The 27,552-nt window shown below is 40.5% G+C and overlaps 1 protein-coding gene across 4 annotated transcripts in view; it reads left to right on the top strand.

The window, feature by feature from the left end:
• The window catches only part of PDGFD (platelet derived growth factor D), a 150,503-nt gene that overhangs the window by 84,317 nt on the left and 38,634 nt on the right, over positions 1 to 27,552 (top strand). Inside the window, exons 2-4 of one of the 4 annotated variants that reach the window (XM_040056488.2) lie at positions 6,101 to 6,287; positions 10,283 to 10,463; positions 11,133 to 11,174. In XM_040056488.2, coding sequence (XP_039912422.1) covers positions 6,101 to 6,287; positions 10,283 to 10,463; positions 11,133 to 11,174 — 410 coding nt within the window. Of the gene's footprint in view, positions 1 to 6,082; positions 6,288 to 10,282; positions 10,464 to 11,132; positions 11,175 to 27,552 lie in introns of all 4 variants that reach the window. The other 3 variants (XM_040056487.2, XM_040056490.1, XM_040056491.2) reach the window with 3 other exon arrangements.

The following is a 27,552-nucleotide window of genomic DNA, read 5'->3' as shown; positions in this document are numbered from 1 at the left end:
CACAGAGCATCTTTTGGTATTGCCTCCATGACAGAACAGGTCATACATTGAACTCTGATGTTGCTTGGGGTATTTCTTATGCTCCTGATAAAAAGAAGAGGCCTGTTGATTAGAGAAGGAGCAGGTACCTGGAGCTTCTTCTTTGAAGTCCAGTGGAAAACCAACCAAGCTCATAGTCTTTCATCAGCTCCTGTGGAATATAGGTTCACTTTTTTAATTGCTCATTTGCTGGGTGGTGAGTAACGTGTTAAGTGGTGTTAAAATGCTGTTCTCTTTTTTGGGTCTTGATCCAGCAAACTCTCTAAGTATGCGCTTAACTCTGAATTTGTTGTGTCCTTGAAATAAATGGGATTATTGAAGTTGTATAAAGCTGAAAGCAGCTTGAAGTGATCTTTCTGATGGATCTACTGCCTTAATATACTCCTACATATATATCTTTCTACCAGATTAGCTGTTTCTCAGTTTAGTGCCTCTACAAGAGACAATTTGCAACTTTTAGCCTGGCTGGAATTATGCTATACCTGTTTTATCACTGACCATCCCAATCCTTTCCCTCCTTTGATTTGCCTTCGTGGAGAACTGTTGGTGAATCGTGATGGGAGCAGAGCTGACTTAGGTGAGTTAGGCCTCCGTTATTATAAAGACAGAGATGTCTAGGACTGGTACTACCATGTAGTATTATATTCTGCATTAGAGAGCAGAAGTGTGATGTTGTGTTCACTGTCTAGGATTTATTTTATTGTTTATATCCACTGAAACAAATAAACCCACCAAAAAAAAAAAAAAAATCAAACCCCATTCCGTTTTTAACAAGGAAAATAACCTTACAGTTTTACATCTTCCCAACAAACTGTGACTAGCTATGGAATACACTATTTTGACGATGAACTCTGTCATCTTTTCATCTGATTTAAACCTTATGGATAACAAAGTTTCTGCTTATTGCAGGAGGGTGGGGAAGAAAAAAAAAAGCCACTGGCTGCCTGAACAGGCTGCCATAAATACAACTTGCTTGGCATGCCTTGTCCCCGAGATGAACTGATTTGTGGTCTGGATTCAAAAGTGTTTTACTGCTCTTTGCTTCTCTGTGGATTCAGCTATTTAGATCAGGCTAATTTTCAACTGGAGGAACTGAAGAGCTATTATTCTCCCTGAAGGTTATCTCATTTGTTTAAAAGCTGGTGGCAAACCACTGACTGCTGTTGGTTTTCTTTTTTTTTTTTTTTTTTTTTTTTTTAAGACAACAGCAATGGGGGAGGAGAGTTATATCTGGAAAACTCCCATGTGCAAAATCCCAAGGTCCTTTCCTGAAATAACAAATACTTTCACAAGTAATAAAGTGAACTTCACCATGGTTCTCAGAAGCTCTGTCCTCAGCTGTACCAGAGGATGAGCTCATCAGATTACACCCCATGGCATTTCAGAGGGTGTATTTCTTGTCACAGTACATTCAGAGTATGGTATTTTTTCAGCTTTTACCACTGTATCGAAGTTGTTTGGCCTACTTCTCCAAGGGGAAGAAAGACAGAAACTTGCACACAAGACAACACCTTAGGAAGTGAAGCTGAAATTCCAGAGACCTTAGAAAGTTGAACTAAGTAGTCCATATTGTTCGTTAGGTCCTTAGACAAAGTAATTTTCTTCTTTCTTGTTTCTAAAGGAATTGATACTTACAGACTCTTCCTTGCTGGATATATCATAGAACAGATGTCAGATTAGCTATTATCAGTTAGAAATTGCCTTTTAGGTTGGTTGGGTTTTTTTTTTTAATTATTGTTACTATTGCTTTAGTGAAGGAATTCATTGTCTGTTGAATGATCATGATACAAGCAGACTTTTGTCTGTAGTAATAGGCATGTCATGGCTAGGAGGAGTAGCTTTAAGAGGGAAGTGTTGATACATTGCTAAAGCTCACAAGGAAGTGCAGGCATCCAGAGAAAACATAGATGAAATTTGTCTTTCTGATTCTTGCTGCTCCTGCAGCATGGCCCAGCTGGGAAAAGGAAACATTGGATGTACTGGACACCCATGGTGGGTACTGTCTTGAGACAAGCACATCTTCCTGAGTATTGAACTGTACCTCCCTCTTCCCACTCTGACACCCAGCTGCACTCCTTGCAGGGGGAGGAAGGGAAGCACTTTGGAAAATGCAGCTGCCTTGAGCATCTAAATGGGAGTTCCTCTAATTTGGACAGCTGGACTACCATGTATGACATTATGTTTAAAATTAGTGGTTGCAAAAGAATTAAGAGGGAAAAAAAAAAAAAAAAAAGAAAAAAAAAAAAAAAAAAAAAAAAAGAAAAAAAAAAAAAAAAAAGAGAGATTAGTTCAAATAAATAAAATTCAGACCAAGCTGCTTTGCAATCAGCTCAGACTCTCTACAGGGAATTGCCTCACCAAAAAGGATGTCTTCCAGATTCCTTCCACTCATCTTCCTTATGAGACAGTTTTTCTCCCCCAGTGCAAGGATGTGTTTGTGGCTCCTGCCATCTAGAATATCCTCGTTCTGTGTATGGCCTAAATGGTCCTTTTGCCTTATGACTTAGCACCTGCTTTTATTCACTGTGAGATGATTTTATATGCTTTTTAGTAAATGTGACAGGCAGTGCATTATGCACTGTCGTGTTTTATTTACTCCCATAAAGCATTATGGAATACAGTTAGAATGTGACATCCAGGACACTGTGAAATGCTGCACTATGTTGTGTTGCAACATGGGACAGTTCAGTGCCTTGAAAGATGTACTGTCTTTTCCTTTGCCTATATCTTTTATTAAGTGTTTTTTATCCTGGCTTTCCCCTTGGTAAATGTGTGATTTCCATGAGTTCCCCCAGTGTATCTGATGAGGACAATGCTTGTCTGCTTGGAAGGGTCTCATTTTAGTCTCATAGCTTTGTTGATACAAAAGTTGCTCACATTTCCTCAAGCTGTTTCCCAGATGCTTGATGATGCATGGGGAGCCAGCCTCCTGAGAGCTAGTCTGGGTTGACTGTGTTCCGCCTAAGCCTGTTAGCACTGTGAAATCCCAGTGAAAATCCGCCCTTAGAAAGTTCTAGTGTGTTTGATTACAGTGCTGGCTACACCACTTCAGGCTGTAATTTAGTGCATGGTGAGAAGGGTGAGAGGGAATCAGGCTGTTTCAGAGCTCCTGAAGAGTGTGCTCCGGCATCAGGTGAAGGCTCTAAATAGCTTTATATTTCATCCCGTGTGGGCTATAGAAACACTATTGATGGCCATTCTCATCAAATGTACTTTCTTCCTTTGTGGAGAGCACTTTTCCTCAGAGTGGAATATTTGAATATCCCTTATTTTACTATAGTGAGACTTTTATCCTCATGTTTCTAGTCTTTCCTCTACAATGACTCTATAATTGCCACATTTACCATGATGGAAATAACACTGTGTTTTGATTTTTAAGCTACACAACACATGCAGCTCTAATGCTCCATGTACCTGTACAACTTGGATACTGCAGAGCTGTTCCAACCATGACATTTCAGCACTAGTCTTGGTCAGGTCTGACTGCCTTGCAGGCAGAGCACTCTAGTCTGTGAGATTCAGAGTTTAACTTAAATGAGAAGCTATGACAGACCCTCATCTTGATGTGCAAGAGAGCAGATAGTGTTCATTCTCAGTTGGTGTGCTGTGTGCACAGATGTTTTGTTTGGGGGTATACGTATGAGCATATTTCAGAGATACTGTCCCCAGATCTCTCATTTCAGTGTCTGATGACATGAGGGTAAAGCCTGTGCTAGGACTGCCTGGGAAAAGGGAACCTTTCCCTCAGGATTGTGAACCAGATGGAGCCACACAGTGAAATGCATGGTGACAGAGGGAAAATGGCAATGGTTTGCTGTACACTAAAGAAGAGTAAAGGACTCTCAGGCACAGGATGAGTTTTGCCATGTTTTACTGCAGTAACTTTTGTTCTGACCTAGGGAATGGTTGTTTTTTACTAGAATTTATCATCAAATCTGTTTTATTTTTATCCCTTTTCTTGGATATTTTGGATAAAGTCCTGTGAAATATCTTGTCCTCTTGGTGTACTGGATGTTTTCAGAGGCCAAAGGTCCTCAGGATTTCAGTAAGAACTCGGTAGTGTTGGCTGGACATTTTGTTTCATTCCAGATCAGGAGAAAAAAAACCCCACAGATGTCCTTTTTCCCCTTTTTTTAGAATAAAAGCAAATACAAAACAGATTTCAGCAGAGATATCCCTGATGAAAATTGCAACAAGACTAATAGGTGGGTGGTCTTTATTTTCACCAAATTGGCACCTTTCCAATGCAAATTATTTGGTCAAAGCAGAACAAAGCAAAACTGGCTAGTTTTGCACCTTGTGAGGTGGAGCTGTGTTTGCTTAGAAAGGGTGGCTCAGAGTGTGAAAGCATCTTAGAAAGATGTCACAATTAGATCTGTGGAGATAGTTTCATAAGAAACACAGACTTTTGTGTTCCGAGTTTCAGGTTGTTTGGAAGCTAGGATTACTGTGCTGTCAGGAGAGTACAATGAACTGTTGTTAGCCGTGCTTTGCTTATAGCTTCATGCAGGGAGGTATTTACTGCCATGAACCAGTGAAAAGCAACCTGAAAATTAGATGTACTAATCACGAAGTTTGTACCATTTGTCTGGATTCCTCTTTTCAATGCGCATTTATAAAATAAGTATATTTATTTCATATAAAGAGCTTAGAAAACTTTAGTCACACATTAAATTTTTTTTTTGAGGGTGAAGACTTAGATTAGTGTGTGTGACAGATGGCTGTGGCTAGTTGCTTTGGTTCTGTATTTCCAGTGTTCACAGAGTGACTCGGTGGAGATATTTTTCCCCCGTTTGTTCTTCCTTAGTAGCCAGATTCAGGAGAAGGCACCAGGTTTCTATTTCTATTGCTTGCAGTGGAACTGGAGATTGATGTGGCGTTCAGAAGAATGGAGTGATGTTCAGTTTAAGATAAAGACACAGAGTTCGGATGTTTACATGAAAACAAGTGTCCAAATTCGTGTAGATCCCCACACATCAGGTGGGGAAGGAGCACTGGTAGCTCTCCCACAGGTGGGGGCTCAGAGGTACATGTCTTGACTGGGAACTGGAACCTGACATGATCTGCACGTTACCTTGGAATCTTCTGATCCTCAAAATGTTGGCGTGCTGAAGTTGTCAATGCATGGAAGAATGGTTGTTTGCAATTTTTTGATGCAAACTGACCCAAATTCCAGTATCAGAAACAGCTGGGCAGTGCCAAGTGAGCGGTGCAACTGAGAAGACAGTTTGACTTTTAGAGAGCTGGGTTTTGACGCAGGGTCTGTAATTCTTGGAGCCACGGATTTACAGAGCAGAGGTTTTACCTCAGGATAAGTAAACTTTAGGAACAATTGAATATTTGCTCAGGCAAAAGTTGTGGAATTTTAATTAAGTGAAGACTTGCCTATTTCTCTTGAAGTTACTAAGATGGTTGATGGGGCAGGATCTGGCCTCAGTTACATCGGTATAAGTATGAAGTAGCTATTTGAGTAAATGTACCATAGGCAGAAAATGGTTCACACCATATAAATAAAATCAAAATGTGACCTTACACGTGTTTCTGGGAGGGAATACTTAAGCACAGTAAAGAAAGTTAAATTCACCCATACTCACTTTCCTGCAGCCCTTCATTGCTGCTTTTGTTTAGAGGACATTGCTCCCCAGAGCACAAAATTTGGGAAGCAGGACTGTTTACCTTTTTTATTTTTGCCTGTCTTACTTCATTGTTCTTAAGCTTATAGCTTTTATTAAAGTTTAATTCTGTTTTAAAACCAAAGTGGTGAGAATGAAATTATATAATCAATATAAATGTAAAAATAATGATACATTTCATGTAAAATAAAGAGTCTATATACTTGAGTTCTGTTATTCTTACTGTTTTATAGGGGATTGGATTAAGAAAAAAATACGTTGTACTTCCTATTTAATAATAACTGCTCCTAGACCCAACTTTGTATAGACTTTAAATGCAAATAATTGTGCTGTGTTATAAACTGTTGTGTTTTTTGCCTTCCTGTAACTGGAACAACATACTAATTTCTACAAGTTGTGACTACTAACAGAGAGCAATCACCTCACAGACTTGTACCGAAAAGAAGAGACCATCAGCGTGGCAGGGAACGGCTGCATCCACAGTCCTCGCTTCCCCAGCAGCTACCCCAGGAACCTCCTGCTGACGTGGCGGCTCCACTCCCCAGAGAGCACCAGGATCCAGCTGGCTTTTGATAATCAGTTTGGGCTGGAGGAACCTGAAAATGAGATCTGCAGGTGGGTGACAAGTGAAAGTTTGCAAAGGGCTCCTTAAGACAAACTTTGAGCTCGCTGGCATGAGGCTGCAAAGCAAAGCAAAACCAGGGTATCTCTGGTTGGGTCTAGGATGTTCTTGCAAGGAGGACAGACCTTTAAGGGGCCTTCCCAGCTGAAATTGGTGTTTGAGTTCATAAATAAACCGAGCTGTCCTGGACCTAAAGCAGTTTTGTCAGGCTTTAGACCTTCTTTAGTGTTTAAAGCCCAAGGTACTTGTATGCGCAAATCCAGCTATCTAACAGTGTAGGTGCTACTTTAATAGGATTTTGTCCTCTATCGCCTCTGTTGCATTTCAGCCAGGCAAGAAACCTCTTTTTCAGTAGGTGAAGGGCTCTAGGAGGTTTGAGTGAGTAGTTAAGTGTTTATGTTGGGGTGTGAGGGGCAGATAAAAATGCATTGAATAATATAATTATGTTCAAGTTACTGGCTTATCTTTATTTTTACTCTTCACTGGTACAATTCCTTTTAAAACTTTTAACTGTAGGTCCACAGTCATCAGTGTGTTGATGCATGTTGATATATCTATAAATCTATTAATGCCTACCCTACTATATCCCAGTTGCTTTGGTTCCCCTTTTAAGCAGATTAAGTGATTTTCAGCTCAGATGATCTGGCTGATTAACCTAGATGAATAAATTTGTTTTGCATTAGCAGAGTACAGAGGTGCATCTTGCCAACATTCCCTAATACAGTATAAATCCATGTGTTTATATTTCTTTTATTCAGCTCTCTTTTCTGTGGGAGAAAGCAGGCTCAGAATTCCCATGCCCTCCAAAAGGCAGATTGCTGTGATGCTACTTACTGAAAATGCTCAAGTCTCAGCCTCCAACTCTGCCTGATCATGTTGCTACTTACACCTTATCTATGCAGAGAACTTGGTTGTTAGAGTTTCTGCACACCCAGGCTCATCTTATCTTTGTCAATTAATTTGTGTTTGTAGGGTTTGGCATCTCTGCAGGCATTTTACAGGGTGGATTTTTTTTCCTTCATCTTTCTTTGTTACATTTTCTGCATTACTGATAGAGGGAACCGTTCCTACAGGTTTGTTTTCCATGTAGTAATAAAAGAATGCAGCCTAAATCTGGCTCTCCTTCCCTGCTCCTTGGCAGGTCTGCTCTGGTGATGTTGGTCCAAGATCAGCAGCAGAGTCAGTAACAACAGTAACCTCCCAGTACCCCAAACGCTTTCCCAGATTCAGAGCCTAATACACACAGAAGTAGCCTGTTAATATTTACATAGTGGATAAACTGTGGCTGACCTTAAAGCATTGCAACTTTGAAACAGACGGCTAATTTACTGTGGAAAAAAAGATGAAGTATTCTCTGTCAAAAGCCATTAAAGGTGGTGGCACACTGAGGGAAAGTCAAGCTGTTACTGGCATTATGTGCTTGGAGAGCATCTTGGAAGACAGTCTGCCTGCTTTTTCCAAAGCAGCTGATTTAGAATTCAGAGAAAAGCAAAGACCTTCCATCATCCATAGTGTCTACAGAATCTGGAGAAATATCACATCCTTTTCTGCAGTAAAGCTTTCCCTAGAGTTTCTGGAAGACCTTTATTTGGGTAGTATTACTTCCAGAGTGGGGAATTTTTTTGGTCAGACAACTTATGATGGCTTTAAGTCTGTTAAATACTGTGTGCAGTTGGATTTTTTGCTAATGCTCAATATATTTTTCAAAACTAGATCCTTTCTGCAGTTTCAGTCCCTGACAATCCCTGCAGTGCTGCTTTAGAGACAGTCAGGACTGTTTTAATTGAAATGAATGCTGAGAGCTGAGCTTATGCTTGGAGGCTGGGCATACTGGACAAGTAATTCAGGACCTCTGCACCTTTACCTTGCTTTTGTATTTGCTTTTGACCTTAAGCTTTTTGCTCCAGAAACTTCCTAGTGTTTTCTTTCAATTTTTCATTAATGCTAATTATTGTCATTTGCATACTATTAAGACTGAACTGATTGAAATTCATTCAGGCTGAGGAATGAAAAGGTGTATTTTAACACAGCTATATTTCTTCAGAGCTTCTGAAGAAGGAGAGGAAATATTCAAGGTCTTACAGAATGTTAAAGAAGTGCAGTTAGCATTTCCACAGGCACTTGATAAGAGATGATTCTGAAAAGCAATTAAATTACCCAGCCTCTGAGGCTCCTTGAATGCAGAAAAGCAGCTGAGAATACTCCTACTTCCATGATTGTTGCAGCAAAGCATCTGCTGTTGAAAACAGATATAATCCTTGAAAGTCCATGGATTTTCCCTGGTTTTGCTGCTTAGTCTGGCTTCTGGCTTCCAAAAGGGGAGAGGCCAGTCAGGACAGCTTTCACCAAAGCTTACAAGGTTATCTCCTGCTGAACACCACAACCCCTTGTGTTGCAATAGGCAATCACAGTTCCTGCTGCCCGGGGGGCAGGGGTGGACAGTTGGGAGCTCTGCTGGGTACCACAACCATCACCACCAGGGAATGTGAGCTGGGGATGGTGGAGAGATATTGAGACAAGTTTACCTCTTCCTGGAACTAAATTTTGGTGTGTTACAAAAAAAAGAATATTTAAGCAGAGTTTGGGCAGATTTAAGTGGTCATGGTGGGTCTGTTATTTTCTGTTCTGTGCAATTTGGGGTTGGTGAATATAAAAGCAGCAGAGCTGATATTGTCAAACCACATAGTACTTGTGGGTTTTTCTTCTTGTGGGCTCTCAGCAGAAAAAGAAGAGCAGGTCTGTTATTTACAGAGCTACTCAGCTCCCACAGCTGGGCAAGGAGGAGGATGCTTGGCTCACAGACCTGGGGGTGGGGAGCAGTGCATTGCTAGCAAGAAACTCTTAAAGGTTCTGTACTCCCTCTTTGGAGGGGGCAGATGCTTGGATAATAGGAAACATTCCTGGTAAAGATCTCCAGAGTTTTAAGGCTTAACTGTACTGTGAGGATGGCACCCTCTTGTCATCACCTCTGCCTCACAGGCAGCAATGTGTGGGGCCTAATTCTGGCTTCAAAGATATCGACACATGTTTTGTCAGAGATTTAGTAAAAGCAGAACTTTATTCTCTGTCCCTTTTTTTCTCCATCTCAATAACTGTACTTTATTTTTTTTTATTTATTTATATGGTCATTTATACCTAAGCAGGCAAATGCGCAGGCTGGAACCATGATTGCTGCCACTGTGTCCCTTCATCCCTGGGACTTAGTACCTTCTGCTCCTCCCTCTTTGGGCTCAGGGACCACTGCTGTGGCATGGGTGCCTGGCCAAGATGTGACTTTTCACAGAACAAGATGTGCTGTTGCGTTTTGCCTGGTGACCACACGCACATGAACTCCTCACTGCAGCACTCAGAGCGGCATCGTGCTTTCCTGATTGAAAACTAGACATAAATCTTTCCAAACCAGCTACAGGAGCAATGTGCCACCTTCAAGGAAGGTCCTAAAAAGCATCTTTCAGTAGCATGCACTGCCCTGTGTCCCTCCAGCATCTCCCTTTGCTCCTGGCACAGTGGCTGCCCCTCTCTAGCCCTCTGACTGACACAGCAGTCGGGCGCCTGTGGCTGCTGCTGCTGCAGGGAGTTGGGCGACCACCAGAAAGTGCACACAAGTGCTTGCAGCTGCTCAGGTTGGGCCGCCTGCCTTAAATAATATTTTATCAGGTCTCTAAATTATTTACCCACCACATGAAACGCAATGCGTATGCTTACTGTATACTAAGCACATGCAAGTGCCTCTTATTGCTATTTTAATGTAGTAGCAAATACTGTCATGTTCCAGGAGTGCAGAAATCAGTCATTTGAGCACTCAAGCAGTAGCTAGTGTATTTTGTGGCACACTAACTTATCCACCATTTGTAATATTTAGTCTGATGTTTTGGAGTAGAGAGTGGGGCACAGTTGCCACTTTATGTCTCCAGCTGTGCTCCTGTCAATTTGCAGGCACCCTCTGTAACTAAAGTCAGCAAAACTGATTCTTCATACTCTTTTTCAGGTACGACTTTGTGGAAGTGGAAGATGTATCAGAGACCAGCACAGTTATTCGAGGACGGTGGTGTGGACACAAGGAAGTACCTCCAAGAATAACATCAAGAACAAATCACATAAAGATAACCTTCAAATCTGATGACTACTTTGTGGCTAAACCAGGATTCAAGATATGTTACTCTCTTGTGGTAAGTTTCCTAGGGGTAATAGGGGTAAGAGACAGCTTGCAGTGTAAAAGAGCGTCAGTTCTTGAAGACTGGGTGGTGTAGCTAACCATGGGATCAAAACACTACATGACTGAAAGTAATTTTATTCCAGCAACTGCATTAATGCAGATCAAGGTATTTTTGACATCATGTCATTAAATATAAAATAAAGTCAAGTTCAGTTCAATATTTACTCTAATAACATGATTCAGAAGCAATAACACTTTCTGCACTACACTAAAGCTGCACTGCCACTGCCTTGAGAGATGCTGTAGAAATAGCAAAGAAATGGCTGCTCTGTGAACCCCTTTGTCCTGTTCATTTGAGGTCAAATAAAAATACCTTGCGGGGTTATGGCTGTGATTCTCAGATATAAGAGTAGTTTATTCTGTATGCAATAAAAGTCTGCATGCAAGACAGTGTACTAAGCCTCAGACTGTATTTTTAATCAGATACCAGCATTCCTCTGTATATGCAGAATTGTTGGTAGTGTGTCATGTACTGTTTCCATGAGATGAAAAACCTCCTTTTTTCTGTTTTTATTTTGCTTTGTTTTTCGGGAGCAGGAATGCTCTACTCTTAAGTAGATTTTGATACAAATATGTATTCCTTTGTATTGCCCTGATTAATATTATAATGCTTTTGGTGCAGTGTAGCTCGAAAGAGGCAGATTTTGCAAACACTCAGGAAATGGTAAGCAATAATTTATTATACTGTCATAATTATATTTTCCTATCCATCACACTTCTTGTTCCCTTTTTATTCAATCCACTGTCCTTTAACAAGAATAAGAAAGCCTGGTATAGCAATAATGTTGTAACAGGAAAGATTCATTGTTTGAGTAATTTCACTTCCACCTCTTGGCTTTGCATGCATGTATGCCTGTGTATGCTAAAAAGAGTCCATAAACAGCACATTGTCAAGACAGAGCAAAGCTATAAAGATTTTGCTCCCTTGCATTTAAATTGTTAGGCTTATAGTGGAGTAAGGCATTAAATTGTAAGTACATCCTGAACTCTAATTTGAAGATAGTCTACTAAAACTCAAATTCAGGCAGAATAGTTTATGAAAGACCACTGGGCATAAAAATGAGAGTGAAGCAGCCGCCTTTCTTTATGCTGCTTGTATTTCAGCCCAGCCACAGAAACTCCTGCATGTAGCAAGTTTTATTCCGGAGAATATACAGATAGTATTAGGCTTTCCAAAAATGAATGTCATAAGACACAGGACTCTCTGCACTGGAAAGCTCCAAAAAGGCTACTGTATTTATCTTGTTTTAAAACTAAGAGTAAACAGAGAATTTGCAATCTAGCAAATCCATTTACAAGAAAAATCTCCGAGTGCACCCTCTAAATGAAATGCTACTTTATTTCAGAGAAGAGCCCTGTACAGGTGATTGGTGGTATTTGTGAGCTGAGGGGTGATTTGTACTTAGCTGATCTTCAGATTCCAACCCGTCCAACCTAAAACTGCAGGATTAATACTGAGTAGAGTCAGCCTTTATTCCATAGTCCCCACAGTCGCCTAGAGTGCAAGTTTATAGATACGCTGAGCACTGCTGACCCCTGAAGGCTGGACTGGATGTGTGTTTTCTAGTCAGCAAACCAGGGACCATTAATGAAGCATGCAAAAACATATGGTATTTTGCATGAGATGAAATTAAGGACCTTTACATTGCCTTTTGTCCTTCCCTTCGTAACCTCCAACAAATGGCTTGTCCTGGGGCCTTTCTTGGAACATGGTGCAGAAGATATGTCCAAATCTTTTAATTCCCTTGCTTTTTCTTATGTTTGGAGTTTGGATCTGTGTGGTAGTTGTTTATTTGTATACCAGACTCTGATAATCAATTTTCCAAAGAAAATAAAGTGAGTGATTTGGAATTTATTGATCAGCTCCATCCTCTGTGCATCATGCCAGAATGACTGGATGAATTTCTCACAGTTGCTCATGCAGCCAAGCAGCCTTGCAACCTGACTTTTTGGCCTCTCATTTATAAATCTTCAAGGAAATCGGTGAAGTTCACTACATTTGATGAAGATCAAGCTTTTACTTAGATCAGCACTAAGTACACCACAGAGCTTAGCAGAAACATCCTTCACTATCTTTGTATACTTGTGTTTTTCTATTAACTTCACATTTCAGTACCACTTGGAGGAACAAAAGGGGATTATTTTTCTAGAGAAGGCATAAATTAGACTTGTATCACTTGTATCACATTTTCCCTTGTGAAACAAGGTATAGAAAGTAAACATCCCATGTAGGATGAAAGGGCACAGTGGGATTAGAACTCAGATGGATTCTGGAAAATTAGACCAAAAAGATACAAGGATGGTCTTTAACAGTGTAAGGTTGAAAACTATACGGATACGTGTGAATATTTAGTTGTCCCAATATAAGATAAGGGACAAGGGACAGGGGAGAAAAATCTTTGAAATAAAGTCTGACCATCTAATTACAGCATTTAGAAACTTTTGCTTGCCAAGGCTGTCTCCCTCCACCTTCTTCCTCCTCCTCTTCCCTCATCCTCTGCATCTTGGCATCTCTGCCTCTGCTCTCCCCTCTGTGGGTCTGAGGGTCTTTCGAAGGCTGCATGGGGAGCAGTGATGGTGGTCTTGAAGGCACAGGACAGGTCCAACATGCTGCTGCCTGTCCCAGATCTTCCCTCACAAAGTTATAGCAATCCCTGGAGTGGGAGCTCCAAGGTGGACCTGACTCCAGGAGTTTGTCAGTGAGTTGAGCGTGTCCCACGTCCCACTGCTGACCTCAAGTTGCCTAAGAGCAAAAGTGTCCTAACCTCTCTGGAAAAAGTCCTTCCTCCTGTGCTGGTGGCAGGAGGAGGTGTGCACAGCTGGAGGCTGACCTCTACGCTTGACACTTCACATTCAAAGCCCTCAGCTGTAGCTGTGCAGTTTGTTGGCTTACGCTGGGTATCCACATAGAGAATTGCTTCCCTTGAACCTCTTTAAAAATTGCCTTTTTCTTTAAGCTTCACAGATCAAGAGCAAAAATGGTCTGGAGCAAGACCTGGACAGCTATTAGGCATGAGCCTCATCTGATTGCAAATTTGTTTGAAATTCTTCCCTACCATTATCACTTAAAGCCATTATTTCTCCATTTTTTTTAATGCTTTACTTGACTAAGTTGCATTAGAAATACTGAATTGTATTATAGAAGGCACTGAGGTATTCTAGGGTGGTGGGGTTGTTTGTTTTTGTTTGTTTGTGTTTTGGTATGGTGTTTGGTTTTGTTTGTTTGTATTTTTGGGTGGTGTTTGTTTGTTTGGTATTTTGGGGTTTTTTTGTTGCATTATTTTTTACTCTAAATCCATAATCATTCACAACAAGAAGTGTAGAAATCCATGAAAGCAGAGAAAGATAAATTTGTATAATTCTCTTTTTCCTTCAGAAGTTCTTTCAATGTTTCCTGCTGAAATTCTTTCATTCCTGGAAAGGAATGTTAACAAGATTGGATCCCATGTTTTATAACTTCATTTGCATGCACACTTAGTGAAATAGTCTAGAAACTGATTCAGGATCATGTTTCAACAATAAAGGTGAATGTTTGGAATTAAATTCCCAACTCTGCATCTAATTTCATTTTAATGAGACAGCTACAAAATGTTGGATTCCGTTTGCTAATTACAAACATTATTTTAAGTTTCTTGTAAAAGGCACGTATTTGTTATACATTTGTAACAGTAAATTCCTGTCTCCTTACTAATTGTTTGGTTAATTCTAAATGAAATACATACTTTGCAACTTCGACAAAAATAATTGTTGGAAACAAGGGCTACTCTAGTGGTGCAAGAGTTGTTTTATTGAGTTATTAAGTTATTTTTGTAAGTTTTATAAGTTATTTTTGTAATGGTTCAGTCCACTGTATACCCTTGTGTTCTGTAATAGTTTCCCCCTCATGAGTTAGTTATATAACCAGATGTTTTATGCCAATCATTCCCTCCCTGCACCTGTCCCTATCAATCCCCTCTCTCTCCTCTTGGTCGCCCTGTCTGTCACTTCAGGACCCTTCCCTGGATTCTGGAAAGATCCAGGAGAGGTGTCAAGTGATAGGCTGGTGCCCGGGGAATCCCCTCCTCCCCTCTTGTGATTTGTTAATGGTTCAGAAGTTGACACCCCCTGTTACACCCCCATGTTCCCTGGTTGGCTGACCCATTGTTGCCACCCCTGGATCCGCCCCCATTAATAAGTGGCCGCAAGGCTTTGATCTGGGCTCTCTCTGGGCAGCAGTGGTCTGAGGCGGAGCTCCTTGCCAGACTCCCCTTAATAAACTACCTTTTACCCTGCCTAAAGAGAGTTGACCCTTTTTCCGTTGCCGCAGTCGTGACTCCGTCAGGTCCACTCGCTGGTGTGGGGAACCAAGAACCCACCGGGAGGAGGTTACTCGCCCTGCCCGTAACCCCGACCGATCCACGCTGCCGCAGTGCAGAACTGAGCTAGCCTGTGGTCAGCACCTGCTGGGCGTGAGGGACACTGCGACAGGCTACCAAAAACCTAGGAACATATGTATATGTACATATAAAGATGTAGGGTTACACATACGTCTGTTTACATACCTACACATATACATGTGGACATGCGGTATTAAACAGGAGAACATAAGAGCATTTGTCCCAAGAAAAGCTTATGCATCAAAATATGTATCTGTGTGTTAAATCCTAAGTAATTTTGGCTTCTTTAAAAATAAAGTTTTATGGATGAGGGAGCCATAAAGAAATTAATTGAATGGAGGAGGGAGGAACTTTGAGTTTGGATCCATATTTGGAATTTTACAGGGAGTAGCTTTCTGCTAAACAGCATGTATATAGGTCACCACTCCTATGATCAAAGAGAGCGTTAGTCAGAAACAGGGGTAAGACACCACAATAAAATTCAATTACTTTCCCATGCAAAGAATATTGACCAGTCAAATTTTGCTCAAATTCTAGGCTTAAACTGTTTAATATTTGCCTGTTAAGCTCAGAAGAAAAACAAAATTGGAAGAGCAATCAGAAAATGAAAATGGAAAAAATAAGAACCTGATCCTGATACTTGCACTGACTGCCATCACTGAACTAAGTGACTATTTCCTTGTATTTTACTATACTTTTCTTCAGAAGTAGTGCAGCAGCAGGCTTCAGGGTTTTTTTAAACAAGTCAGAAAATAAATGCCCTTAAGCGTTAACATGACCACAGAAAGACTCACCAGTGGGAATACAGATTCAAAAAGATCATAAGGAATGATTAATTCTAAGCTGAAGCCAGTCTGGAAGCTGCATGAGTCTGCTGCTGTACTTCTGGTTTAACTTGTCACTTCTTTCACAGAATGGATAGATAATTCATTTCTGTATCTAGGACAAAATATTCTGCCTGCAACTCCATGTAATATATCTCATGTGACAACAGGAGCGATAATGGTGCATCTATACCTTCCCTGCTATTAGATAATCCACTGAAGGAATCCCAGTAATTGCTGGGAGTGCAAAAGGAAAGGAATGGGGTAGAGTGGCATGTCTTGGTTAATAAAGTAGTTGAACATGAAATAGAATTCACAAGAGAAGAAAGAAGAACTTGATCATGACCTCTTATCAGTTCTTCTGCTACTTTCTCTAAATACAGTTTTATTGCCTGTCTATGCTGGACAGCGAAGTCTTTTTATAATACAACACATGTGCAACACATGTAAAAATCTACATGATAAAACTTCTCTTTTCTTAAGTTCTGACAGAAAACTATTTTCTGTGTTTTGCTCAAGGCATACTCCTCATAAAATTATCTGCCAGAGGTTCATCTTTCAAGAGAGAAGTAATTAAGTCCTAGGTTCTAATTAGATAAGACTTGCTTAAAATCTTTAACACTACTTCTCCAACTTCACATAAACAGGTAATTTAAAAGATTATCTAGGCGCTTTATTCTTTTTTTTTTCTTTTTTTTTCTTTTTTTTTTTTTTTTTTTTTTACTTTGGAAGATGGTAAAATTTTTAAACAACAACACAAGATGACAGCACATTAAAAAGATATTACTTCGTGGTGCATCTTGAGGCATGGAATATCTCAGAGTAATTTTATATGGGGAGAAGGAAAGCTTTCCGTTTAATAAGGGTTCCTGAGAATCCAGCAGTCCTCAACGTGCTGCTTAATTCACATGACCTAACCTGTCCTTCTGCAAGATTTGATGAAGAAAGGAAGATGTCATGGTGAAAAAGCAAAGCAGTGTGGTAAGCAGAGACATTCTGGTTCTCCCAGCACTCAAAGCAGAACAAAAGATAGTGAAGGATACACACACACACACACACACACACAAAAAAAAAACAAACAAACAAACCAAAAAAAAAAAAAAAAAAAAAAAAAAAAAAAAAACACAAAACAAACCAAACCAAAAAAATCCCCAAAAGAACAGAAAACCAGGAGTCAGCTTGGCAATATTCTTGGATTCAGAAGGCTTGGCTGGATGGTCAGTTTCTCAGGCAGCACTGACTGCTACAGGGACAGACAAAATTTCTAATTAAAAGATTCATTCTGACATTTGCATCAAATCAAGGGCTTTTTCTGCCTTCAGCATCCTGTCACACCTTCCAAAGCCCCAAGCCTTTACTGACTAAATCCGGAGTCTTGTCCATCCAATCTCTTTTCCTCCAGGGTGGGAAAACTTGGAGGTTTTCAAGTCTGAGGTGCACCAGCTGAATGCAGCATGTGAGTCACAGGGAGGCTAGGGCTGCAGTCAAACCTGACATGACCCAGTGCTTCCCAGTCCGTTGTCCCAGACTACGTTGTCCCCCAGTGTTCCCTAGGCTGTGGTCCTAACCTAATTCTTCTCTTGGCAAGTCTTCTGAAGGTCTGATGCCCCTTGCATGTTTATTCTTGTCTCAGACACTAAGATTGGTCCCAGTCCTTCTTCTATGCAACTCTAAATCTTAAACTTCATTAGGAGTCTCTCTGTTTTGGGTCTTAATTTTTAAAGCCATTTGAAATTCAGAGATTTCAGGGAAAAGAGGAAATCACCTACCAGCTTGGCTTTAGAGGATGCTACAAGTACTAGAGGGAAGGACTGATACAGGATCACCCAGCAATGGCAATGGAACAGTGGCAGCAGTAAAGACAAAGCAGGACTGTGAAATACAGTCCAGATTCAGAAAGAAATGTTTTTGTGGGTAAGGCAAACACACATAGTAGAAGAGTCAAGTCCATAGAGAGAGAGAAGGCAGCAGAAACACCAAAATGCCATGGTAGGAGAGGTAGGTGAAGCCCCAGACAAGCAAATATTCTTGAAATTTGAAGGAAAAATGACAAAACCAAAGGACAGAGAGGCTGTGACTAACAGTATAAACCTTGGTGAGCACACCATGAAAGAAGGAGCTTTCTGTCTTTACTAGGAAGCTGTCCACATGTCACTTGTTCATTTCAGTCACACGAACAGAGTTTCAATTGGACTCAAGAGGGTCAATGGCAGTAAGGGAACATTTTTAACAAGGTAATGAAGGGAAGGAGGCATTTGCATAAGCCAGAAGAGTCATGGTGACATGGTTAGGAAGGAAAAAGGAAAATGAACGGGAGATTTTAAAGAGGAAGTGGACGTATTGAAATAAGAAATACTGTGTCCAGGAAAGGAGGGAGGGCAGGTATGGATTAGGTAGAGAGCAAGACAAAAGTAAGACCATTTTGCTAGATCAGCCTCTTTTGGCAAAACCTGACTGTGAACTTGAGGACTGGGTTTGAATATATTTCAGAAGTGAAAAGAGTCGACTGGGAACATGAATGGGGAATTGAGTTATGGCCAGAAAAATACAGACCTTCTTGCAAGGGAGATAGCAGAACCAGAAGCAGTGGGACCATATAAACACACAGAAGCTCCTGGAAGCTGTCAGACTTCAACTGATAAAGCAATTATTTTAATCAGAAAGGAAAATAGACCTTTATGCCAGTGTTTTCTCAGCTGCAAGCATGTGTGCCTGGCAGCTTTGTTGTTTGAACAGCATGAGGGAGAACTGGCCATTTGCTCTTCTCTGTCCTTGATTTGTTGGCAGCTCAGATAAATGTGATTTCTTTGCAGGATGTTGTCATTGATCTGTCTTAACATAGCAGTAGTCCTATTAATGTCCAATTCCTGCTGAAAATGCTACATCTTAACCCCAGACATGTGCTATACACTGGGTGAAAATTCACCAAACTTGTGGTGATGGCCAAGGACGACGAAATGCAGCACTTTGCACCTTCAAAGGACCATATAAACACGTGTGTTATTTTCAAATCCTGTCTCAAATTATTGATTCTAACAAGACTTAGAGGCATTGTTAATTTAGGACAGCTTTAGATTTTGAAGGAGTGCATTTCCTGCAGACCTGTTTAAAGAATTCCTGAGGAAATTAGTGACCCAGAGGAAATATCCTCTTTTCCAAGATAAGTTAGAGGTACGAAAGATACCAGCAGGAAAAGATCATCATGTGCAGTACAAGAGGGTTACTTACCTATGTTATACAAAAATAATCAGTTCCAAAAGCCTCATTCAGTATGAAGATGTTTTCTTGCAAAATACAGCAGAAGCAAATTGGAAAATGCAAATTCCAAGGAACACACATTCATGTTAGCAATGAGATCATAGCATGTAAGAATAGCAGATGAGGGGCGCAGGAGTGTTGCTGTTGTTGGAAAGTGTGTAATACTGGCAGAATGGCGACTTCAGTATTTTAATTGAATGAAGGGAGCCACAGTATCATAGCAACTGGCCATTGTCTTGCCACTGTATTTGACAAAGTGAGGGAATGTGTGAAGATTCACAGTAAATTGTCTGTCCTGTTATCTTTTATGCTGTTGTGGTTTGAGCCCAGGTGGAAATCAAGCGCCACACAGCCACTCACTCAGCCCTCTCCTCTCTCCACCCTGCCACCCTGGTGGAATGGGAAGGAGGTTTGAAGTAAAACTTGTTGAGATAGGAACAGTTTAATAATTGAAAATAAAGTAAAATGTCATTATTATTGAATGATGGTGATAACAAACAGTAAACAAAAAGTGATGTTCTGTGCTGTGTAATATCCCCTTTGATCAGTTTGGGTCAACTGTCCCAGCTCCCTCCCAGTTTCTTTTGCATGCCTCCTCACTGGCACAGCATGAGACTAGGAGAGAAAAAAAGAGTTCTTGACTCAGGATAAATGTCACTTAGCAAAAACCTAAATCAGTGTGTTATCAACACAATTCTCTTTCTGAATTAGCACTGTAACAGCTACTGAGAAGAAATTAATTCTACCCTAGCTGAAACTAGGACACATGCCCATATTGCTTCCTGGTTCATAGTCACATTTTAGTCATATTATATCTAGGTACATTAAAAAATTCAATATGAAAGCTAATCTTTTCCTTGTTCTTTAAATATCAGTTACAGTCAAGTAATCTCTGTTTAAAAAAAAAAAAAAAAAAAAAAAAAGTACAGGGAGTACAGAGTACATGAAAAGTAGACTTTCAGTGAGCCAGAGTTCATGATACTGGCTGTAGCAAAATTGTTTTATTGGACAAGTAAGAAATTAAACCCATTCCCAAACTTGGGAAAATCGTATGCAGTTGTTTTAATTTGGGGAAACAAATCAATGATTCCTAGTAGTCTAGAAATCTTTAGAATGAATTTTGATTAGAAAATGGATGGAAGATATTCAACGTATTTTTTATTAAAACTACTCTGGGTAAATTGCTCAGTTTTAAAAAATATTTAATACTTAAGACTTATTTTAGAGCTTGCCAGTGTTAAAATCCATGTTATTCTTACCAGGTGTTTTGGACAGCTTTCTCACGGTATCTATAAAGCAATATTTTGAATTAACGTTAAATATGTGTAGGTAGCAGAAAGTTAGGATGGATCCAGCACAAAAAATCATAGTGCATGAAATGGAGGGGTACATTTTATGTGCCATAATGAGCATAACCTAGGAGGGCAAAGACCACCCTGTTCCCTGACTTTGCTTCCCGTAATACAAGTACAATACAAGTACAATACAAGTACAATACAAGAAAATACAAGTAGCTTGGACCTAGTGTTTTGACACTGTATAGGAGACAGACCAGTCACAGCTTTAATGCTCTTTCTGTTAGAAGACATTTTTCTGTTAGAAAGGCCCCATAGCTAATTTGTCTGATTGGAAATGACCATTAAGAAGACACCAGAAGGAGAGATGGGAAATGCAGTAAAGAACTGAGCCTGCCATAAGCACCCAATCAGTGCTGCTCGTAGACTTCTGATCCTCTTTTGTATGTGCACTTAAGAGGAGGGTTAAATCCAAGCATTTTCCCCTGTTAACCCTAAGCAGCACATCAAGATGCATGAACATGAGGTGTATTTACACTGTCAGGCGTTTTTAACAGCACTCATTAACCTGTCGATCACATTAGCTATTTGTTTGAAAAGCAGGACTATTTTAGACTGTTGACTTGAGGATGTAATGCTCTCTCTGCAAATCCATATCCTGTCCTTTACTTCCACTTCAGCAACAGTTGAAGAATGTTGGCATGTGAAATGATCATAACATATGAAGAACTTATTTTGGTTTGGTAAATCTGGAGGGTGTTTTCTAAAAATTTAGTTGAAATGGCAGATTTGTTGGGAGAAAAGAGGTGCCATGCTTGATTCTGTAAAAAGCTTAATTGGGTGCATTCTGTTGCAATGCTACAAAGAGGGGCTAATTAACTCCTCCTGGTTCTTCAACGCAGCAGCACTAGTCTGACCTGCTACTGTGGCCACAAGGGAAGAGGAAATGGCCTGTTCTTCCCAGGCCCTGTTCCTGTTGAGTAGCCTCTGCTCTAGATTTTCTACAAAAGATGAAGGTGCACAGTTTAATTTATGTGTACCATCTCTGTTGGAGAAGAGTAGGAAGTCAGTCTGCTTCCTCTGGAAGTCTGTCAGAAGCAAATACCAGGAGTGGTATGGTGCATTGAAACATGCTAGACCTCCAGCTTCACTGAGGAACTTGTGAAAATCCATCACAGCAGGTGTTGGTTGCAAGTTGTCTTTTAAATCAAAACAAGGGTTGCGTGTCTTCACAGCCTTGTGTAGAGAGGGGCTCCAAGGCACAACTTCATGTTCTGTACTCCTCCAATACTATTTATCTGACTGTGTCAGCACCTTGCAAAGCCTGGCAGCACAATCCTACTCTTGTACGGTTCTAGCCAAGTTCGGGTTGCAGGGTCTGTTTCAACCTTAGCACTGTTCAATGTGTTTTTGTCGTTCTTGGCAAGCCAGGGAACACAATGCATTGTGTATAATGGGTGTTTAATTGCTTACATAATAAATCTTTGCCTTGTTTGTTGCAACAGCTGTAACTGCTGTAAATGACTTGCATCTCTGGATCAGATGATACTGATTGTTTGAAGATAACGGAATCTAAATTTAGGCACCTTTTTTTTTTTTTTTTTTTTTTTTTTTTTTCCCCAGTAGTGCCTGATGTAGATAAACCTAGAATTTTGATGTGAGGTCGTTCAATCAACTTTCCTTCAGGGCAAGAATTTTCTATATTGTAAATTCATTGCTCGATCATCTAGTATAATTTTTAAATATAACAAGTGCATACAAAGCATTTAACCATGGACTAATAAATCACTGTTACAAAGACATTTTTTCTTTCATAGTAAGTTTTAATTTCTTTTCTTTTTAATGCCATACTGTTGCCTGCAATTATATTCCTTCTTGATTTATGATAAAGAAATCTGTTCTTTTTGTTGTGGGTGTATATCTCCCTCAGATATTTGCAGTGTGCTTTCACACTTCTTTGCTTTTTGCTTAGTCAAGCAATGCTGTCCATATTTAGCTTTTAATCTTATATAAAAAAAAATCAGGCTATTTAATCCCCTCAGAGTTTTTGATGTTCTTATCAGAACTGCCCCAGATTTTCCTAACTTTTTACAGTGTCTCTGTGGTAGTGAATGGAACTGAATCTGGTGGTTCAGGCATCACCATGGCTGTGTTATTCACCATCATCAGGTGGCACCACCACCTGTGTTAACACCAGGGTGGTGGTGTTGTCAAAAATAATTTTGGCATCATTGCCACCTGCCAGGTTACCCTGCTTAGGCAGGTCTGCATGACAGTTGCCAGCCTGTGTGCCCTAACACTGGGAATGTGTCCCTTAATGGGTTTTCTTTTGTCAGCTCAGTCTGTCTTTGGGCTCCCAGGCTCCTCCTTCCATCCAGCTTGTAATCTAAAAACACATGAGGTTGCATCTTTCCACAGCAGATTTTCCTTGTGTTGGGTTATGATACCATTAGTGATTTTTGCATGTCCTCATTGAAGATGGTTGTGCCTGCAGTTGCATTTTCCATGGGTTTGGATGTAGCATCACGACCTCAGGAGGGTGCTGGCTTCCAGGCCAGGCTCCACCACTGCCCTAACACCTTCTCACAGCCTGAGACCTTCCCACCTCAAAGATAGGCATATCAATTGTAAAATGCCACAAAATTAACTTCTAAAAGACAGTACAGAAGCAGGTTGTGGTGTTCCAGGTTCTAGTCTGGGACCCTGGGGCAGCAGGGTGGGCTGCATGGCCAGACCAAGAGTGCTGAACAAAGGGGTTTGTCTGCCATGCTGTTTTATTCAGGTGCTCACTTTTCCTGTGCCTGCCAGATTTACCTGGGTCCTCCCTAGTGTAAGGAATTGCATGCCTACAAAATAGAGAACAACAATCCCAGATTCCAAACCAGGAAGTTGAAAGAACAAAAATCAGCTTCAGACCCCACTGAGCCACTGGTCTGATGGGTGTGAGAAAGCTTGTTGCTATTCTCATCCCACCCCCTTCCTTCCTGGGTGGCATGATGGCTGGAGCTCTTGGGATCTCCACACTTCCTTTTAACAATTCTTAACAGTTCTTTAACAGTTCTGACTCTGTAGCCCCAGGCACAGGTCATCAGAGAAGGTCCTTCCTCCCTGCTGGGGAAGCTGTGTTGCTGGCCGGCTGCTGTTGTTGTTTGCTCAGCACAGTGGTTCTGTCTTCAATAACCTTCGCACTCTACACCACATTTCCAAAGACAATCATGGTGCTGTGTAAATCTGACTTGTGTTTCGTATGCATACATCTTTATTAAATTTACAACCTTTGGGTTTGCCCTGAGCACTCAATAAAGTCCATGCATGTCTTCATAATAAAATAAGTGACAGACATGGCAGAGTGTTTTTGGTTTGCCCCTACATATGTATATTTACATGCACATCTTTTATTAGTTGCAGGGTTCCTGTCATTTTTAGACTTGATAGGTTAAATCTTAGTTGAAAAAATTTTGGCTAAATGGTGCTGTTACATAAAATAACCCCCTGCATGTTGCTGAGCCTTGTGCTACTGAACCGAACATCTCCAACCCACAGATTTCTTTCCCTGTTGAACTGATTTTGGGTATACATAGCAAGCCAAAAAAAAAAAAAAAAAAATCATATTTTCTATCTCTTGTAATACCAAGAAAAACACAGTTCTCTTTTCCTCAATTTTTAGTTGGATAACTAGTCAGAGCTTAATTAGAGAAGGCCTGATCCTGTAACAACACAGGGTCAGATTTTGCAACTCAACTGTAGCCTGAAAGCTACAGAAGCTTTTAGGTTCGTGGAATTAGTGTATCTTATTTTTAGATAATTTTCAGCAGAATCAAATAGCATCCAATTTTTCTGTGACTTGTAACAACAGGGGTTTTTTTCATTTTAATAGTTTTTGTTCAGGAATATAGCTTAGTTGTACAAAAATGGTGGTTTGTGGCAGATAAAACTTATTTTCCAGGTCTCCCTTTCCTAACCTGAAGAGGCCTTTTCTTCTCTCTCTCTCTCTCTCTCTCTCTCTCTCCTTTTTTTTTTTTTTTTTTTTTAAATACTTCTTATCTTGGCAGCTATAAAAATGCTTCCTTTCAATCAATGTTTGTGTCCTGATGTATTCCTTAGGTCATATTTTGTGAAAAACAGTAATAAACTTATCCTCAGATTAAATGAATCAGGCACTGTGTTGTCTCATTGTGTGCTCCTGATTCTTGGCCCCGTTGTTGTCCAGCCATCAACCATATAAATGAAGCCTAAATGCAAGTTCCTGCAGGATTAGACCCTCTAATAAGGAAGTCTGTGTATCTAGAATTATCAGCAGAGACTTTCCAATGGGATATATGTGAGTCGAATCAAAGGCACAAGGTTGTTTGCACACATGACATTTTTAGCATGGCTAGTGTGGAGCTAGCACAGGCCCCAGGCTGTTTCCACTGTGCAGTTTGTTGTGGCCACTCTGTTTTACAGGGTAATAGTTGTGTCTGAAGATGTAACTCACACCATATCTGATCAATCTCTACCTCATTTTACCACTTACTGTAGATGTAGCCCAGAAGTTCTGACATGGAGATCATCTTTTCTTTCATTTTCTTGTCACTCCTGACAACACTATGAGTGACACAGTTAATGGCATTTGTGAGCCCTGGGATTCAGTGTTTGCAGACTTATGGGTAAGTTTGAAAAATAATTTTATCTTTGAGGAAAGAAAAATTAAAATAACAAAAAACCCCTGAAACTTGAGAAGACAGCTTAGAAAGTATAAGGCTAATTTTTCCACTGCTGTAGGGCAGGGTAAAAAAACCCACCTTGGGACTGCAAAAATTGATCTCACACCAAGGTCTGGCCAATAAACTTGAAACAAACAAAAAAAATTCTTGAAAGAACCTGGGCATCATGAGGGCAAGTAATCTGACTGCTCTGTGTGATTTGTGTTGCATGCTGAAGAGGCCAGCAGTGATAGGAGCAGGCTGCTGAAAACTTCACTTTCTCTAGAAGGAATTGGGAATGCTGTGTTAGTGTGGGAACCTAAACCAAGCACAAAACAATTGCTGTTTATTACGGATGAGGCGGAACTTTTGTGCCTGACTGGAAATGAGATCCTATTTCAAAATGTGCACTGTACTTACATGTGTGTATTATCTCTGAGCTGCCTCTCCTCTAAGCAGGCATGGTGTGCACAAGGTCTTATGTGCTTATCTTATGCCGATGATTAGGAAAGAACCTGAATGTATCATTCGTGTTCTGATTCAGGCCTTCCACCTCTTTTTGCATATGCATGAGTCTATACAGAAAAAATGGCATTATTAAGCTCTGAAGAGAGAGCAAAAAAACTAACTCAGAGGAGATAATGTAAGGCAGCAGAAAATAGGACACTCTGCTCCCTATACGCATAATCTATCTCCATCAGGAATATGTGAAAATAAACACTCGGTTTTCCCACCTTAGCAGTAACTTAGTGTGCTGACAGTGCTGGCTCACTGCTGGTTCAGGTACATTTTGCAGGTACATTAAGGAATAGATTAAAAGCAGAGACAACGCTTGTAATACCAGCAGCGGAAACTCGGACTGTTGCATGGGTGCAGACCTACTGCTGGTGCAGTCCAGGTCTAGTCTTCCTGAACAAAGAGGACAGAGATGGATAGGGTGGCTAGGAGCGCTGTGCTAAAATCCAGCAGTAGAAACTAAACAGTCCGTGGGTGTGGTACTGTAAAAATGCTGTCTGGTGTGCAGGAAAGACTCAGAGTTTTTATGCTACAGAGCAAAGTCTTTCTGCTGGAGCATGTGAGAGCCCTCCCCAGTGTTTTCTCCTCATAAGCCTGCATTGCTGATGGAGGTGGGCAGCTGAAAAGCTTGGCCTGCACAGACCAGCACTGCAAGGCCAGGATGGCAGGGGTTTGGTGTCACCTTGTCATCTCCATAGATGGGCTATGTAGCTACTTCCTGCAATTTTTATCAATACTGGTATCACACCCATGTAGGTTATACCTGTGTCTCTTGTCTTGAGAATACCCATCTTCAGTTTCCAGAAGAGCTGCTTGCACCCACAAACATCACTTTTTTTTCTGAGCATAACCCTGTTCCGCACCCGTGGGAAGGCGAAGATGTGCAAATGCTCACACATCCCTGCCAGTGAGGAGAGGCCCTACCTGTGCCCATGGTCCCCTGGGAGGAGGTGGTTTGTGGTGATGTGGCATCCCCTTGGTGGTGATTTGTGGTAGTGGGTGTCCCCTTGGTATGGGGAGGTATCTCCTTGTGCCCTGAGGAAGACCTCCGTGTGTGCAGGCATAAGTCACCCTCCATGATGTGCCGCTCTGTCACATTTCAGATTATTGTCATGGTTTTTTATCTTTGTTCCATCCAGGCTTTTGGCACTAGTTCCTTTCTGAGTTTGTGTGTGCCGTCAAATCGAGTTGATGGCTTGTACCTTTTTCTCTACTTACATTCTTTAAATTGAAAGCTTGTTTTCCTTACCTGCCACTGCTTCTGACCTCTGGTAATCCTACCATATTTCTTTGCATTAAATGATGTTTACAAGTTTGGTGGGGTTTTGTTGGTTTTGGTTTTGTTTTTTTGTTTGTGTTTTTTTGTTTGTTTGTTTGTTTTGTTTGTTTTTTGTTTTGTTTTTGTTTTTGTTTGTTTTTGTTGTTGTTGTTGGTTTGGTTTTGGGGGGTGTTTTTTTTGCCAGTTTCAATTTTCTGTGACATTTTCCAGGTCATTAGTATGAAACTGCATTGAACTGTTTGTCTTGATTTTCATCGCTTCAAAAATTTAGCCTGTTATAATTTTACAGCCATCCAGCCATCCTTAGTCTACTTGGTTATGCTTATATTTAGTCAGAATTCAAATAAAATATGTCACACACTAATTGTGGCCCAGTAAACACCCTCCTGGTCCTGAGATTATGGTCTCAGTTTGGTGTTTAGGAGGATTTTCAAGGCTGTTTTTTGGTAAGCCGATCCCAAAACTGCTAACACTGTTTAGTTAGATTGTTTGCAAGAGACAGCAAATGTAAGGTGGTTTTTTGCCTCGTCTTTACACATAGTGTCACTTAAAATTGATATTCGTCAAATTATGCATAAGAAAAATGAAAAGCATAACATCTCCTAAAGTATTAGTATTTAGCTTTAGCAGCAGTGGTGGTTTTGATAGATCTGGATCTGGAAGTTCAGTTGGAATAATTTGGTTTTTTTCCTTAATTTAGCTGTTTGATAAAACTCAAGTTAAACAAAATCCCCAGTAAGCAGTATCCTGTGCTGTGTGCAGCAAATTGACTGCTTTTGATCGCATCAAAAACGTGGGAAAGCTAAGAG

The sequence above is a fragment of the Hirundo rustica genome, chromosome 2, assembly GCF_015227805.2.
Source record: "Hirundo rustica isolate bHirRus1 chromosome 2, bHirRus1.pri.v3, whole genome shotgun sequence".
Lineage (NCBI taxonomy): Eukaryota > Metazoa > Chordata > Aves > Passeriformes > Hirundinidae > Hirundo > Hirundo rustica.
The sequence above is the reverse complement of the archived record's forward strand: the minus strand, read 5'-3'. Positions and strand labels throughout refer to the sequence as shown.